General features: G+C 37.0%; 1 protein-coding gene across 1 annotated transcript; it reads right to left on the reverse strand.

Annotated features, from left to right (window-relative positions):
- Window positions 1-9,703: 9,703 nt before the first annotated feature.
- On the reverse strand, window positions 9,704-11,931 carry kcns2 (potassium voltage-gated channel, modifier subfamily S, member 2). The gene is made up of 2 exons (XM_015383325.1): window positions 11,531-11,931; window positions 9,704-11,230 (listed from the first exon to the last, which is right to left on the reverse strand). The coding sequence occupies exon 2, from the start codon at window positions 11,226-11,228 to the stop codon at window positions 9,789-9,791; it is 1,440 nt and encodes a 479-aa protein (XP_015238811.1). The 5' UTR covers window positions 11,229-11,230; window positions 11,531-11,931; the 3' UTR covers window positions 9,704-9,788.
- Between the last annotated feature and the right edge of the window lie 6,008 nt (window positions 11,932-17,939).

Raw genomic sequence — 17,939 nt, forward strand, 5'->3', positions numbered from 1 at the left:
AACATATATTCTTCTAATTCATGGAATTATCAGACAGCACAATTTTTTTTAATGTTGCTATTTGTCCATTTATCCTGATGAAATTGGATGTGATATTAAACTTGCCTCTGATCACAATCCAAAAAAATGGACCAATTATCAATTATCTATAAATTATTAATAAATGTGGTCTTTACCAGTTATAAATGTTATTTGACGGTTATTCTAAAGTGTGTGTCTACTAATATGAACAATGATATTAGGGTGAATAGAGAGAGGCAAAACCGACAGTGGACACATACAGTATCTCCAGGGAATCAAGCCGCTTGCCTGATTCTGGTGTTGTTTATTTCATTTTCTTTAAGATAAATAAAGTATTATTGAATTTGAACTGTCAATCCATGTCCCATCAACTGATCAGGCACTAGTTGTGATGAAGGATAAAAAGCGCTGCAGAGAAACAGCTTTTTCAAATCAAAATGGAAGATAGAAAAGTTGAAATAGGATAAGTCAATGAATGCTTTTTAGAGGTTAGTTGGTGGCTCTAAAGAAAGCTGTTTTAATTTAGACCTTAGGAGGACTGTTAAATCATTCATCATTCATCCTTCTCTTGTAGCCCCAGAGCTAGTCCCGTCATTCGCCTCTGCCCAGCTCTGATGCTATCTGCCTGGCCTCATGCTCTCCACTCCAGCTCATGGTCCTTTGCTTCTGAGATGGTGTTAGCCGCCCTTTTTGCTCTGCGCTCTTGTACCTGCTGTCTGAGCTCCAGAGCCCCTCCTCACCTTACCTCTGCTGTCCAAGTGATCCGTCCCCAAAAGGGGATTACAGTGTTAGATCCTGGAGCTATTTGATGACCCAGTGAAGAGAGTTCTGTGTCTTCACCTTCTAGCGATGCTAATAGTTGCTGAAATGTCCCAAATGACGCCCAAAGTTGGCTGTAATCATGTTCAGTGTGAACGCACCCTTAAAGGGTAGTTTTCTTTGCAACTTCATTTGGAAGGGATTGTTGCAAAATCCTAATTAGGGATTGCTGCAATCAATTAATAAGGAGATACAATCAGGTTGGACCTGAATAAATGTTCTCATAATGAAAAATGTTCTTGCGTTGGACTCTTGTTCTAAAGTTTCTTGGGATAATAAGATGTCATGTGAAATAAATCGGTGCTGAATAAATAAACTGAATAACTTAACTAAAGTGAATTGCAAAACAGATAGATTTTTCTATGTTGAAATGTTTAAATGTGCCAAAAATACAGTGATAACTGATTTCCAAAGTAGCATTTGATAAAGTATGCTTTTTGTTTTATCCAATATTATTTAAAAAATGCATTAATTTAGTTCCAAAAGCAGTTGCCTCTGAGGACAATGTGCTTAATGGAAGCAAAATGAGGTCTGTTTTCAAATGAAGATGCATTAATGTCACATTTTGTTTGCAATCAGTGAAGCTCATCAATGTTTTAATGCCTGCTGGGAGGTTCTAGAACAAGGCCAAGGATAGTTTTACTGACTAGGACTTAACCAAATTTTAATTATTTCTTAGTTTGATATTATTTTTGGATGAATACATAGATTGCTACTATATTTACAGTATGGAACATGTGACTCAAGAAAAAAGCTGATCCTTATAGAAGACTGCTCAGATTGAAGATGAATTTTTGGTTTGTAAGTGAAAAAAAGAGAAACTCAAAATTTGAGAAAACATTTTCAAGGAGAGAATTAGATATTCTTTACATTTTCCTCCAGATTTAAATGCATTTAAAAGTACTTTTACACAACATAGTATAAAAGGACGCATTTAATATAGATGGTTATACTGTGTGTGCAGTCATATTATTTTTCATTTAGTATCAATTATCATGAGAGATGTTGCTCAAATGCCCAGTTAATCCAAATTCTTTTAAAAAGACTAAATTTGACCTTTTGTGATATAGTGACCGAGCCACATTGACATCAAAATTTTATTTTTTTCTGTGATTTTAAGGTATTGAATCTAAATAAATAGCTGAAAGCTTTTTGCTTTTTTTATTGTAATCTAAGCCAAAACTCTGTAGTCATAAAAACGATCAAATATATGTTAAGATTTAGTTTTGTATAGAAGAAAATACAAACTAATTTATTTGAAATAAAAATAGCTATAATATGCAAATATTATGGAGGGACAGGATTATCTGAAGAACATCTGGTTTGACTTGCAGAGGCTAAAACCTTCCTTTGATTCACAAAACTATCAGAGAATTTCTGGAGTAATCATTTCTGTTAAACAAAACAAAAAAGTCTGGGGAAGTGAATGAAGGGAGTTTTCCTCTCCACTGTCGCTGCATCTATGCCCAGTGTGAAGGATTTCTCAGAGTCAGTGACATAACGCAGGAAACTGTCTACTGTCATCCATCCATCCATCCATGGACGGATGGATGGATGCAGCTGGGTTTCTTGGGAACCCAGCTAAATGAACTGAATTGAATGAGATAAATATATCCTTTAATAATCTGAAATGTATTGTTTAGTTTATTTAGAGTCTCTAAAATATACTGAAAAGGACATGGGCAAAAATAAGTTAACTATCAGGCAACTCAGCCATGAAGGTTCCGGATTCGAGTCCCGGCTCTGGGTCTTTCTGCATGGAGTTTGCATGTTCTCCCTGAGCATGCAGGGGTTCTCTCCGGGTACTCCGGCTTAGTTCCACAGTCTGTGGACTGTTAGGTTAATTGGCTTCTCTAAATTCTCCTTAGGTGTGAATGGTTGTTTATCCTGTTTGTCTCTGTGTCGCCCTGCAATGGACTGGAGACCTGTCCAGGATGGACCCCGCCTCTTGCCCGTAGACAGCTGGAGATAGGCACCAGCAGCCCCTGCGACCCCGCTTGGGATATGCGTGATGCATGGATGGATGGATGGATGGATGGATGGATGGATGGACGGATGGATGGATGAGGAAAACTCAACCCAAAGCATCTGAAATTCAAGACTATACAACTGATTTAACACAACTAATAAAATCTTTCCCCAATCAAAGAAATCTAGAGTAGCTTTTATTTAAATTTCTTGGTGCTGGAATAAAGTTTTCCAAGTGAATTTCTCCTTCTTCTCCAGCTCAGCGTTGCCTTCATTCCTTGTTTGTATGAGATTAAAATGTGATAATTAGCTATGCCGTGATCTCTTTATTGACTATATTTGGAGACGCTCGCAGATCAAACATGGTGGGAAGATGTCAAAAGAAAGTGTTGGGAGAGAATAGAAACAAGTCAGCTGAAAGGATCCAATCTTCCCACACTGTTTAAATTGAAGGAATGGTAGCAGATGGTAATGTGCAACAACATGGAACGCCTGCTTAGTAACAGAGTTTAAATCACCAATACAGAACAGACTGGAGATGACGCTTGTGCTGCAAGCTTCAATAAGTTCCCCCATTAGACATACTGTCTGCTGTGTTTGTGTGCAGAGCTTTTAAACAAACAAACATGAACATGGATGGACAGAAAAACTCCATACTTCCTTATTCCCCATCAACACTATTAATACTTACTGTATTCTTGCTATATTTAATTATTTTCTTTTATAAATACATGTATTTTGTTGCTGCTTTTTCTTGTGCTTCTTTACTTTGGTATGATGGCTAATTGATTTGCTAATGGATATCAGTCAAACTTCATAAACCTTTGAATATTACAGGTAATACAGCCAAGATGAAAAAACATCTAAAGAAATGTATTTTCCAGCATGGTGAGCTTTAATGGTGGATGACTTTATTCATATTGGACCTTTAACCCGATCACTGGAGCCAATGATTGGATGTGTCAGGGAAGACCTCAACTAGTACGGAGTAAATTTGGTTCCATTATTGTGCAAGCAAACACTTTTGTAAAAGGAATTTTTAAAAATCTATTACCAAAAAAAAGAGGTTTTGAAAGAAACTTGGTGGGTTTTTAGATATGTTTTATCAAGTTTTTTTTTCTTTTACAGATTTTATATTTTTCATCTTTTTTGTCAGATTTTTCTATTTCAGATTGAGTTTTATGGATTGCATTTTATTCATTTTGCATTTCAAAGGTCCTGTTTTCTTCAAGACCAGTAAAAAAGCAGTTGCTCTTAATGCTATTATTATTGTTGTTGCTATTGGGATAATATTAATGCTATTATTATTGTTGCTGACCAATAAAAGAGTTGCCAACATCCAACAGACCAACAGAAATGTGTCTTTGTTCCTCATTCCAGAGGAAAACCACTCTTAGAAGTGAGGAGAATGTGATCTGTAAAACGCAATTTGAAAAGAAAAAATGTGAAAATATAAATTCCGGGGGGGAAAAAATGTAAATAACATTTGAAACAAAAAATGAAAAAAGTAAAAATGAATTAATTTTACAGAATTCCTTTGCAAATATACAACATTTTGCATATCCAAGAAAAAAGCAAAGATCACAAAACAATTTTTGATCAAAAACTTTCAAAGTTTCATTTCAGGACTGCATTTTGGTCAAATTTCCATTCTAAAATTTCCATTCCAGAAAATATGATTTGCAGTGTGTTTGCAAATCACATTTTCTTTACTTTCGTACAAAACAAATACTGTTTATAATACTGTTGTTAATATCAGAATCAGAATCAGACATACTTTAATAATCCCAGAGGGAAATTACTTGCTAACAATTGGTAATTAGAAACTTACCTTAGAGAAAAGCCTACCCAAGGAGTGAAGAGTTTGGGATTTGTAAAAACCAAAAATAAAAAAAATCTTAAAGCTCAATCTTAAAACGAGAAATTTCAAGAAGAACATTTAAACATAAAAAACTGTGTAAAAAAAAAAAAAAAAAAAAAAAAAAAAAAGAATAAATAAATAAAATAAATGAAAAAACAAAAAAAACGGAAAAACCCCCGCTAATTTTCTCTCAGAACCTTTTTTGATTAAGAAGTTTTTAAGAGTTTTATTCCTGGATTGCATTGTTTTTTTTTTCCATTTACAAAGCTTGTTTTTGCTTTTAACAATAATAGAACAAAATTAATTCCATAAATAATACCAGCAGGAGACCTAAGAAGCCTAGAACTAATGCAAAAGATATTTAAACATCTAACCAATAGAAATATATAAATCCTGCTAGATTTTCTTTGACCTATTTTTTTTATTTTTTTTATTTGTATTCTACACTTTGTCTTGTTCTGATTTGAGAAATGCCACCAGCTGTGATTTTGGAGTCATTTACTGTCAAAAGCTTAGTTTCCATATTGTTTGATACTGCTGCAGTGCAGTAGATTTGTCTCCCAGGAGGAAAATCTTTAAAGGTTCAGGAGTAAACAAAAGGAGACAGATTTAATTGGACTCTAAGGGAAAATATCAATTCAGGCGAGCTCACCGGTAATGTGTGAAAAAACATGCTGGAAAGACTTAGTTTTCCTCATTAGGATTTAACAAGAGTTTAAAGTGACCTTCTAAGTAAAATGCAAAGAAACTGAAAATGTACCTCTGAAATTGTAAATCTATTCATAAAAAGTACATATGGTTATTCAAGCCTAATTAGTTTGTTTTTTTAGCACAAGAAAACAATGTCATATTATAACAGGGCAAATATGAGACAGTTTTGACTTGTACATGTAAGAATAATGATTATAAATACTGTTGTTTTTTCAGTTTTTGGTACATTAATCAGAAGTGTTGCTTTCAATGCTCACTAAAGAAGAAGAAAAAGAGAAATGGAATTCACTGCATCTAATTTCAGTTAAAAAATTAAAACACCAAAAGACAAATAACAAGAAATATTTTTTTATATATGTATTTTTCTATTAAGCTAAAATCAATAAATAATCAGTGATTTGATGTAAGCAAGGAGCAAATTATGTAAATGGATATTCAAAAATGTGAAATAAAGAAAATGAGATCTGTAGAATGCAGCTTGTAAGGGAAATTTGAACAAATAAGATAAGAAAATATCTGTGAACTTTTTTTGAAATGATCATATTATAATATATAAGAATATAATGATCATGTAAAAAAAAACATACTGAAAAAATTTATGACTGAAATTAAAAAACTAATTTGAAAAAAGAAATCTACTAAAACTGCAACATTAAACTATGAAAAACTTTTTTTAAATATCAAGTGTTTTTTCTGGATTACAGAAATAACACTTTCCACTTATAAAATGTATCTTTGAAACAAGAATAGAACAAAAATGTACTCCATACTTTGATGAAAGTAGATTAAAACTGAACATTAAAGAAACGTTTCAGGTACATCACTAACTTTGAAGAATCAGATCTAACAGCTTTGAAAATTCTCATCAATTGTGTTTTTTTAAATGTTTACTAGAAGAATTTAACACCAGGGCAACTATATCAACTATACAACAGTGTGTTTGCTCATTAAAGCTACGATTCAGATAAAACTGAAACATATAAAACTGAAAACCGAAAAAAGTTTGATGCATATAAAACAACATGTCCTTTTTTTCTATGTATTTTTGTGATTTTGTTTTAAATCACTGGGAAAAAATACACCATTCTTATTTTTGTCTAACCCCTCCTTCAAGGTTTTCTGGTATTATGGGAAAAAATAGCCACAGTAGAGCAAATTGAATTGGTTTATGAATAAGATTGGGATTAACTGGGATGAGGATTATTGGTAATTATGCTGCTATAAAGTTGCCCATATGTTGTAGTTGCTACATTGAACTAAGTGTGAAAAAGTTTTTTGTAGAACTTTATCCGCCTTGCAGACAGAACTATGATGATCTTTGTGTGTTAGCGACCTTTGCAACTCAAGTAATAAAAAAATCTGTCCATATCTGCATGCCAGATTATCAATTTAATTCAGATGACTAGTCTGACATCCATGACAGAAAAACAAAAACAAAAAAAGGAATTTAGCTTTCTTTCAAAAGCTTCTATATCATTAAATCATTCCGTCAATGGCCATAATTAATTACTAACTGTTTTTTTTTTATCAAACACATAAATTTATAAAAAAAATAAATAAATAAAAGTATCTTTAACTCTCTCATTTAAGGTTGGAATATTTTCGCTTCAGTAGATTAAAAGCTATGCTATGACATGAAATGAAAAAAAGTTAAAAAACAAAAAACAAAATCTGCTTTCTTAAACCTAAAATAATGATGCAGAAGAAAAATAATAATAATTAAAAAAAAGATAGGAAACCCCGTATAAGCAGAATTCAATAAATAAAAATTGCCTCTGAATGGTTGTTGGTGTGGCTGCCAGTACGTTTAAGATACTATGTCAGTCATCAGTAACAGCACTTCTCTCCTCCAACAGACTTATGAGTATGTGACACACGCTGACAGGAAGGGAAATGAACTGGCCCCTGCTCTGGACATGAACAAACAGGAGGGGTTGTAGACAAGGGGGCCAACAGGGGCCAGTACCCCTGTGGAGCAGTTTCTGGCCCCTGTACTGAAAACATGATCAATTTCTTGAAATGATACAGTATGTGCTGACAGAGGAGACTATGAGTCATTGGTCCCTGAAAAATCTTTAACTCTACAGTTTAACAATTATTTAAAAATGAATATGGCTTCAGTCATATGAGGATGGGATCATAGTTTTCATCTACTAGATCAGGGCTTCCCAAATGGTGGTCAGGAGCTCTTAAGGGTTAGGAGGGTTGCAATATGTTTTTTTTTTACATTAAATGTGCTGTGATCCCTGAAGTATATGGACGGCCAAAATGTCTCCAAATACATAATTACGGTATGAATGTCCAATAAATCAAATAGGTGTAATATTATTTATTTTACCAATATAGAACTTAATTGTAAAATTCAAAATCAATCAAAAATATATAAAAAAAATTGTTAGTTAGTGAAGTACATTGATTAAAATAAAAAAAAAAGATACAAAGTGAAATATTATTCAAAAATGTCAAATTTCAGTGTATTTTTGGGGGTCTCCATTTGGTTTCAGTGGTATTTTGGGGTCATGGCTAAAATGTTTAGGAAACCCTGCTCTAGATCAAAAGCCTGCAATGTTGGCTTTGTGGCTCATTTAATATATAAAACAAAGTGGTCTTGGCCTTATTTTTTTATGTAAGTGTTAAACTTTTTTTTTAATACACCCCCATTAAAAAAACACTCACCCCACCCTGGCCCCCACTATAAATGTGGTCTTCTGTGAACAAAACATGGAAATCTAACAGGGTTTTTATTTTCAATGTATTTAGTTTAGACCACATTTGCAACATCACACATAAACATCAATTTAGCTTTAACAGAGAAACACTGGGACCTTTTTTTCTTATCCAAAGTGCAGCTACATAATGGATCACGGTCATAATTAAACTCTAGACAATAAAACATTACTGTCTATTTGGTGCCTCTGAATACATATTTGACTACTTTAATGAGTGGACTTTTGAGTATAAAACCTTGGATTAGAGTACTTCAAATGAGGTCCAGTGAAGTTATAATCATTTCCTTTATCCATGGAAAGACAGATTGCACAGAGTTTTGAGATTTTTACAGAGCACTGGAAGGCTAACAACTAACCCATCAGGAGGCTGTGTTTTCGATAATCTAATCGATTAAACCACATATATATTACCAAATAATATTGTGTGGACATACAACTTTGTTACCAATAATGTCACTGTTTTAGGACTTGGGACTTTAATCCCCTCAGCTAAGGTATGCCATCATTTTTCAGTGCCAAGCTTGAACATTGGAGCTAAATTAAAACAATATGTCCAAATGTCCACTCTAACCCCTAAATCCCTCAGTCACTACATTGAGCAGTGACTATATAGTGGACTTTATAGGGATAGATGGTCACTACTTTTCGCTCCCTATTGATCAAATTACTCCACCTTCGCGCAATGTGCCTGCACCATCTTTGTAATTTGTTGCTGCTACAACCAATCCCATAAAGCAATCTGGGATATATCTGCTCTTTTGGTGACCATGGATGATTACTACTTTTCAAGATGCATTGTGGGAAACTTTGAGTCCACTACTTTTTCATCCACTAGACATTCGGTCACTCATTTAAAACGGTGTAACCCCACTATAATGCTATATATAGGGATTAGGGCAGACGTTCGGACACAGCAATAGAGTAAAATTGTGGCATCAGGAGGCACTTTTTTGTAGTAATACACCATCTTTCTGTATCGCTGCCAAAGACTGAATTTGTTTTTTTGTACTTTACCCAGAAACTGTCCAAGATTCCTAAGAGGCATCCAGAACTCAATAAGAAATGGCAATAACAGCTTTTTTTTTCTTTCTTTCTTTCTTTTTTTCTTAGCCCTCCTCTGACAGCCTATCTCAATAAAATTATGTAACTGCATGAGCTTTCTGGGTATTTAAAACGGAGAAATTTTATTAGCAGCTTCTTTTCCAATATTTCTAAGCACCAAGACAACAACCACAGCAATCTTCCCTATGTGGAGGCGTCATAGAAAGCTGCAGTTTTGGAAACGGACCAATCTCTACCAAGGACAAATCTCCATAATTTTCTGATTTGTTTTGAGAAAGTAAAATATACTAAGCTGCTGACCTTGCTTCACTCCAAGGATCTCTGTTCTATTCACTCAGAGTGATACAACATATTTCTGCTTCCTGTAAGGAAACAACAATTATCACTGATAATAACTTCACAGAACCTCAATAAAACAAAGCCAGTTTGCGTGTAATAAAAGTGCAGGTGGGTGATCATAAGTTTTTTTCTTCTGATACTTTAAGCTGTCACACAGGAACTGACACACGTTAACATTATTGCACTGAGCTACAGAGAGGCGGTGTCATCCAGCGGTGTCAGCACCCTGGACAGCTCCTCCAGCAGCCTCATTGAGAATGAATCAGTTCCACAGAGCTTTACTGTAATGATTCATTAAGACTCTGTTCACTGGGTGAACTCCGACTCATGTTGGACAAACTGGCCATTAGAGATTTGACTTTGTGAGCGTAATAGTTCCTGAGGTTAACGGACGGAACCTCTTTTAAACCATCGTCGAAGTCGCAGCTTCTCATTGCGATTTCGAGCTGCTTTTGTCTTTTGTAGAAAAGGGAAAACTTGTTGAAAATGAGCGTGATTGGAAGCACAACAACTAAGATCCCGGCCAGGATGCAGGCTGAGGCGGTTAATTTGCCCGCTATAGATACGGGCACCACGTCTCCATAGCCCACGGTGGTCATGCTGACGGTGGCCCACCACCAACAGGAGGGGATCGTGGACAGATCCTCGCTGTCTTCTTTCTCCACCGTGTAGGCCATCACGGAGAAAAACGACACACCTACAGCCAGGTAGAGAAGCAACAGGCCTACTTCCTTGTAGCTGTTTCTGAGGGTGGCCCCCAGGGAGCGCAGCCCGGTGGAGTGTCGGGCCAACTTCAGGATGCGAAATATTCGCATGAGCCTCAGAACTTGCGCCACCCGCCCCAGGTTCGCCAGCGCGGGGGTGCTCTCCGCCACCAGGTTGATGAGGAGCGTCAGATAAAAAGGAAGTATTGACACCAAGTCTATGACGTTGAGCGGATGATCGAAGAAGCGCAGGAGATCTGGAGCCACTACGAACCGGGCCACCAGCTCCAGAGTGAACCAGCCGATACCAAAGTGCTCCACTGTCTCAAACCGCGGGTCCTCCGTGGGCTCGCCCTTGCTGTCCATAACGCTGAACTCGCTCATGCTGTTCATACACATAGTGGCAATAGAGCCCAGCACCACCAGGATGGAAAGGATGCTGATGATACGACTGGCCACAGAGTAACCGGGGTTATCCAGCATCAACCAGACGCGCCTCCGTGCGCTCCCTAACAGCTGCTTGTCAAACTTGGTGGCGTCGTTGTAAAACTCCAACAGATCATCGAAGGAGGAAGTGGTGCTCCCATCATCGCTCCTGTCCTCCCAGTTCCCCCTGTCCTGGTCCATTTTCCTGCAGTGGTAGGCGCTGCTACAGCAGGAATCGATGAAGAACTCGTTGATGCCCCAGTATTCGATCTCCTGGCTGAAGGAGAAGATGCATAACTCGGCCATGACGTGAAGCCGCCCCGTGTTGTAGAAATTCAGCACATAGGGGAAGAGAGTGGGGTTCCTATCGAAGTAAAACTCCTTCTCCGCATCGTCGTAGTCGTCGCACAGCTCCAGGATGGACTCTTTGGACTGGCACTGGAGGAGACGCGCCAGCCTGGTCTCGGGGAAACGGGAGAGCGTGTCCGACTGGAGACGCTTCTTGAAGCCGCCCACGTTGATGCGAATGCCAGCGTTGTCGTCCACCCGAGACCCACCGGCCGTGTCCCCAAGGACCTGACCTGTCATGTCTGTAAAGGACGGGGGACGCACGCATACCACAGGCGCGCGGCGCACAGAGATAAAAGGATGGAAGGAGGAGACAGAAAGGAGGAGAGTGAAAGACCAAATCATATAAAAAAAAAACGGATAGAAGGAGACGCACGATCACAGACAGGGAGAGAGGAGAAGTTATTTCAACTGCACACAATGAGAAATGAATAATTATTTACATTAGATACGAAATGAATTGCTTTCCCCTAGTCTGTTTCAATAAATAAAGAAGAGTTATTATACGGCATTTTAAACAAAGGCAGATGGAGACAACTTACTTTAACGTTTGATCAGTTCTCCGATTTCTCCATAAAAGTCCTCATTTTTAGTGATGGCACATCGCAGTTAGAGGGCAACCTCTGGACCGGCAGTAAACGAAAAGCTGCAAACATTTTCAGCTTCTATTAAAAATAGGATGAGACTAAACCAGACGATCCGCTATGAGAAAGAAATTTGCCTCCAGACAGGGAACAATATCTGCTCCTTTAAGTATCTAAAAGCCACCGAAGGCTTGCTGCATCTGTCTGTCCTTACATCCTTCATTCATGAGGGGTTTGCAGCGCCTCCAGCTACAGGTAGGCTATATTTATTTCAGTAAATTCAAGGAAGGCAGAGGGACTGATACGCCCTGACAGTCGCCTCTGTTTGAGCAGGGGGAATTCCTCTCTGTTTCTCTCTTGCTCTTCTTTCTATCTGTTGCTGCGCAGCAACACGTAGCTCACTCTCTTACTCTCCTCTGCACCGCCCTCCCGATGTGATCTCAACATCATGGTGCTGAAGGCGTAGCTCAGCCTGTGTGCGCAAGGAATCACCAACCAACCCACAGCACAGAGCACCTGCAGTTGTGGAGCCCTCCAAAGGTCACAAGCGGGGGAAAAAACGCCTTTAAAGTCTCTCTTAAAACTTTTTAGATCTTAATGAGAACTAACTATATAAAAACACCCCCCTTATTTACAAAAAAAAAAATAAAAAATCAGATATCTGTTGCATCTGTTTGGTCATTTTAGGCATTATTGCCCCTCATTTAACGTAGTTACTTGGTTCTCCTTATCTGTTAATTTACTCCTTTGTAACAATCAATCATCAAGCTCTCTTTAACATATTGTTTGAGGAATGTAGGAATAAAGAGCCCAGGCAGAGGGGAGTGGCAGCCATTAGGGCATAGGGCTTGGAATCCTGATGTTGTGAGTTCAGAACCCACTCCCACAGACTGCCACTTTGGGTCTCTGAGCAAGACCCTTAACCCCTGGGTGCTGCAAAGTGGCAGCCCACTGCTCCCCAAAAAGATGGGGTTAATACAGAGAGTTAATTTCTCCATTGTGAGATCATTAAACTTCCATTTATTATTTAGCATCCTCTCTGCAAAGCTCATCACACATAACAAATCAAAGAGACATATAATAGTATGTCATCTGTTTTCCAGTTGTGTAAAGCAGGCCAACAGAATCTAACAGATACTGCATGATAGTTTAACCAATGCTAACATGTTTTGAGCTGTTGTTCAGAAAACTACGTTAGGATTAATTTTATTAAAGGTGCATGACCCTGTTAAACAGTTCTTCTGTTAGGATAAAAAGTCCTCTTCATTATGTATGTACCCAAGATTTTGGAATTAGATAAGAGTGATGATCTTGATCTAAGAATAAAATGTAATATTTTGACATGCCTCAGTCATGGATGTCTCAATGATGATGTGATTTGATGGGGAAGACTGGGCGTATAAAACGTTTCTTTAATTTTGATTTGGGGCCGACTTCATGGAGATAACCAGTTGATAAGTGAGGCCATCTCTAACCCTGATCTGTCAAAATCTGTTGTCATGTCTTATGGTTACTTAATATACATTATGAAATGTTAAATAAAGAGTTTGTCCCAAGTGATCTCTTCTCATGAAAGGATCAGGAAGAGAAAACCTAAAAAGGTGTAAACAGAGCTTTCCTTTACATTTTAGACAACTTATATTTCTATAAGGTTTAAAACACTAATAAGATGTTATCTTTATGTGTTTCCTTTAATGCTCCTTACATTTAATTGCTACAAGATTACCAAAGAGCCCTTTAAAATGATTCCCCTTGTGTCTGCTAGCTAATAGCAACATTTTTTAATAAACCAGACCTAGCTGAAGTTAAAAGGGTTCCTACCTTGTTTATTCCATCAAGCACAAAAATAGAAAGTTAGGTGCATATTTCCACTCATAAAAGGGAATCTGGTCGGACAAATATGCTGATTTATATTATTGGAGACCTTCTACATAAGACAAAGGCTTTGCTCCTAGGATTTAGTCGTTGTTTCATTGAAATTTACCAACAATATCACCAAACTGAATAGAAAATAAGAATAACAGAGCAAGCCTATGTAACCCGGTTACATCACCTGAAACGGCCGCACAATGACCTCTAATCCTCCTTGGAAAGGTCTGAGCCTCTAGTTTCCAATGATACTGGGGATTAGGGGCTATGATCTGGCTAAAAATGAATACCTGCTCTTGTATTACTCCCAGAGTCACATGCCAAATTTTATTTGTTTACACTGCTATATAAAAAAAAAAGTATTTGTGAAAAACGATTGGCCATTTTTATAAATAGATAAACATCAGCAGGTATCAGTTGGGCCCTGTACCGGGCCCGCCTGGCTTAAGGGGTTAAGAATCAATTATCCAAATGGTTATTGTTTTTTTAATAGGGAAATCGTTTGATAAAATATTATCTAACTAAATACTGTTTTGGTAAACTTTTAGCATTATGAACTGGTACCTGTATTTTGTTTTGTTTACCTTTTCACCATTGCCAAGGAGGTTATGTTTTTAGTTGAGTTTGTGTGTTTGTCTGTCTGTTTGTACAGGATAATTCAAAAAGGTATGAATGGATTTTAATTAAAGTTTTTACTAAAGGTGCACCTCAGTCCAAGAAACGATCCATTAAATTTTGGTGATGATCCACATCATAATCAGGATGAAGGGATTTTTTAAAGGATTCTTTAACTTTATTTTCGGAACCAGCAGTTCCTCCCTAAACCAGAATGTGGCAGCAGTGATTACTGACAGCTTCAGAATTGGACAAAAAAATTTAAAAAACAAATACAAGTATTAGACTGAAGTCAAAGACACACAGGAAAGGTGAGCTACTTGTTGCTCAAAGTCTTGATCTGGTGATCAAACAAGAAAGCAGAATGAATGAAGAAAGTGAGAACAGAACAGACACCAGAGGCTGCAGACACACGCTTTGCCTTATTTATAAACTTATGAAAGGATTTTAAGGAAACTGTTACCAAAGGCGCACCTTATTCAAAGAAAAGATTCATTAACATTTGGTAATGATCCAGATCAGGTTCTAGTTTAAACTTTAGGTGTAAGTCACAATTTGGATGAAAATTTGCTGTTTGGTGGAGGTCTGTGTTCCCCGAGTACTTTTCTAGTTTGCCATGTGTACCTAGTAGTTAATTAGTTTAGTTTGAGTCTATTGTTTTTAAAGGAAAAGTCTGGTCAGCAAGGAATAATCAATGGATCATTGTTTATACTTAAAACTAATACGTTTGCAATGATTTAATGAAATTAGTGTGAATCAGTAAAAAAAAAAAATAATAATAATTTTCGTCGCAATCTCTGAGTCCAGGAACGGCCATTTTTGCCCAAATATTGCAACACCTCACTCCTGACATCTTCCGGCAGTGACATCACTTTGTGGTAAGGCTAGCGCCATTCTCCCCGCTTTACAACATTTTACAACTTGTACATTTTATCCACATCATTTTCAATGATAATGCTCGACCTCATGTGGCAAAAGGTTGCTGGCAGTACCTGCAGGATTATGGAGTTATTTTTGTTCCATTATTGTTGCAAGCAAAGAACATGTTTTTTCGATGAAAATTAAAGAAAAAAAAATCTAAATATGGAACTTTGAAACAAATCTTAACTAAATAGGTTTTTGGCTTTTGATGTCTTATTTGTCTACTGAAGAAAGTTGTTACCATCATGGGCTGGACCTCTCAGGTCTGCCTCTTGTTAACGACCCTGGTTGTTTCATTGGCAGGATCCCCAGGTGTATTTATAGAGAAGAGAGTGTTCTGTAAGAGAATCTCAGGATCAGGCGCGCTGGAAGCTGTTTCAAGCGAGGGGGGCTGATGGCTGGGTTGGGAAAAACGTCATTATGTTGAGGGCTGTGGCTGACGTTTTTAACATAATATTGTAGGCCTACATTTGTCGCCAAAAACTGCCATTTAAAATGCATCGGAACAAAGCATGAACATTTTAAACTTTATTTCTTCTCTTTTAATCATTCAAAACAAACAACAGCTCCCAATCAACAGGATCAGGAATACTTGAATAAAACATGGCCTAAATATAACCTAAACTGAGCATTGAACGTCTTGAAAGTCCATTCGACTATGGATATGGGGAATGATTTCATATCTGAAACAAAAAACACAAAAACAAAAAAAATTTACTAATTTCATATTTTATCACTAAATAGCTTAATACAGACATAATATTTAGTGATATGCAGCCTTATTCTAGCGTAGACTTCTTCAGCCACAGGACTAAGACGAATAGGCACATAAATAACGCTAAATGCGGCAGTATAGGGGAATTAAAACCATTTCCAACCTCAAATTAGTCAGAAATACGTTTCTGCTGCCTATTGCTAGCCATGCCTAAACGATTGTGAGGTGGCGGAAGCTTCCGGGGGAGTAGCCTATTTTTTTTTATGAAATATTAAAATAATGAATCATTAGTTTATATCTTGTACACAGCCCATCATTTTAATCCCATATCAAACACAGTCTTTTAAAAAATAAATACATAAATAATTTCATGTCTTTAAGTACAATATTATGTTACTCCACAGCCCCTCACCATGGGGGGCTGATGCTATGACGAGGGAGGCTGCAGCCCCCGCAGCACCCCCCTTCCCGTGCCACTGCTCAGGATCTCGTCTTTGCTTTGGCTGAAAAATCAGCTGGGCTGCTGCCACCCAAATCTCCATTGGCTCCACATGATGTCAGAAAAATTAGAGCTTTTTTATACTTACTGCATTTCAACCACAGGTTTGGATTTTAGCTGTAGTTCAAAGCTCTTCATTTGCGCTCTGAAATTTAATGCTAGATGTTTCAATGTTTGTTTTAGATCATCAAGCAAATAATACCCATTCAGTCTTATATTTCTAATCAATTAGGTTACTTCATCTTTATTATTTCATCTATGTGGGATGGTGGACCAGTACTCCAAAAAAAGGAAACTGTCCTTTAGCATAATTCTTCCAAATTCATGCTTGATAGGAGGTCCGGTGTTATTAGGTGAAAAATACTTCTCTTTTTGTATGTAATTGTAGTAAAAAGTCTCAGTTTATGTCTCTTCTAACACAAAATGGAAACGAACCCAATAAACTAGAAAACACAGAAAGACAAGAATAAAAAGTATAACTGAAAACTCAAAAACAAAACTTAAACAGAACCAAAAAGTGCAGAGTCATGGCAGTAATCAGATTTTCTAACTTCCCTTTGGTCACATGGGTGAAAACCGGTGAACCCCTTTGATATTTCAAATGGAGTCATTATTTTGGAACACGCAAGAAAATAGTAATTATCCATTAACTATGCAAACCAGGCTGGAGCATACATCTTTTTTGAATAACTCTTCCAATTCTGATAAAAGCCCCAAAATGTGTCATATTATTAAGAGCACGATTGAGCAGTGAGGAGTTTCTTTGCTTTGACATGATGTTGTTCTCGTCTCTAACGGGCATAAGGCTTTAAGGCAGCCTTCAATAAATGAGTAGTTAGAGAGTCTAAAGAAAATGTACATTTGCAAACCATTATCGTCCAACCCAAATGTGAAATTGTAATAAAGCCTTCAGCACTCATTCTACCCTTTTCTCTCTAATCTAAATGGTGTCATTTACCCATTTTCTTTAACTCTTCAGGCCTTTGTTTCATTTGAGCATACATTAAGAGTCATTGGAAGCAATTTCTACTTACTGTACCGCATTATAAGGCTTGTTTTAGAGATATAACTACAGGCTGCTCTAGAAGAATTGAAGATATTTCTCTTCCACAGTTTTACTCTCAGGCAGCAGTTTATTAATATTTCATCAAGTTTTCATTAATTCTCTGAACAATTGTAAGTTAAAGGGAGCTTATAAATGGCCCTAATAGATCGAAAGGTGTGCAGCAGCAACCATTTTTCCTCCTAGTTTTCAGTTCGATTATTTTTTATCACGATTGAGGGACGGTTTAACTGAGCGCCTGTGAACTATCTTCAACACTCACACCCTATTCATTTGTATGGGAATATTATATAAATTTCCATTATTTCAGTCATCTTGTTCTTATTCTGTTCATTGGCTTCCGGAATGCCTTTTCTAAACTGTTTCAATGGTTTTCAGGTGTCGGCATTTAGGAATCAAGTGGAAATTACTGTCTGTGATTTACATTCTGGGTAAAACTCATCCTTCATGGAACTTATCTAAATCAGGTGAAAATAATTGGAGCCTCTTTGCTCTGGCAGGCAGCATAGGAGCTAAATGGTATCTCTAATGACACACTAACGCACCTCCTCAGATGTCATTAGTGTGGGTGAAGAAGCTAGAAAATGCTATCAAGACTTTCTCCTGGATTAACTGGGGGTGGGGGTAAAAGTCTTTCGCTAACAGGCTACAGTGTTGACTTTCTGCACCTTATGGAAGGATGTTG

The sequence above is a fragment of the Cyprinodon variegatus genome, unplaced genomic scaffold (genome assembly GCF_000732505.1).
Source record: "Cyprinodon variegatus isolate N-32 unplaced genomic scaffold, C_variegatus-1.0 Scaffold282, whole genome shotgun sequence".
Lineage (NCBI taxonomy): Eukaryota > Metazoa > Chordata > Actinopteri > Cyprinodontiformes > Cyprinodontidae > Cyprinodon > Cyprinodon variegatus.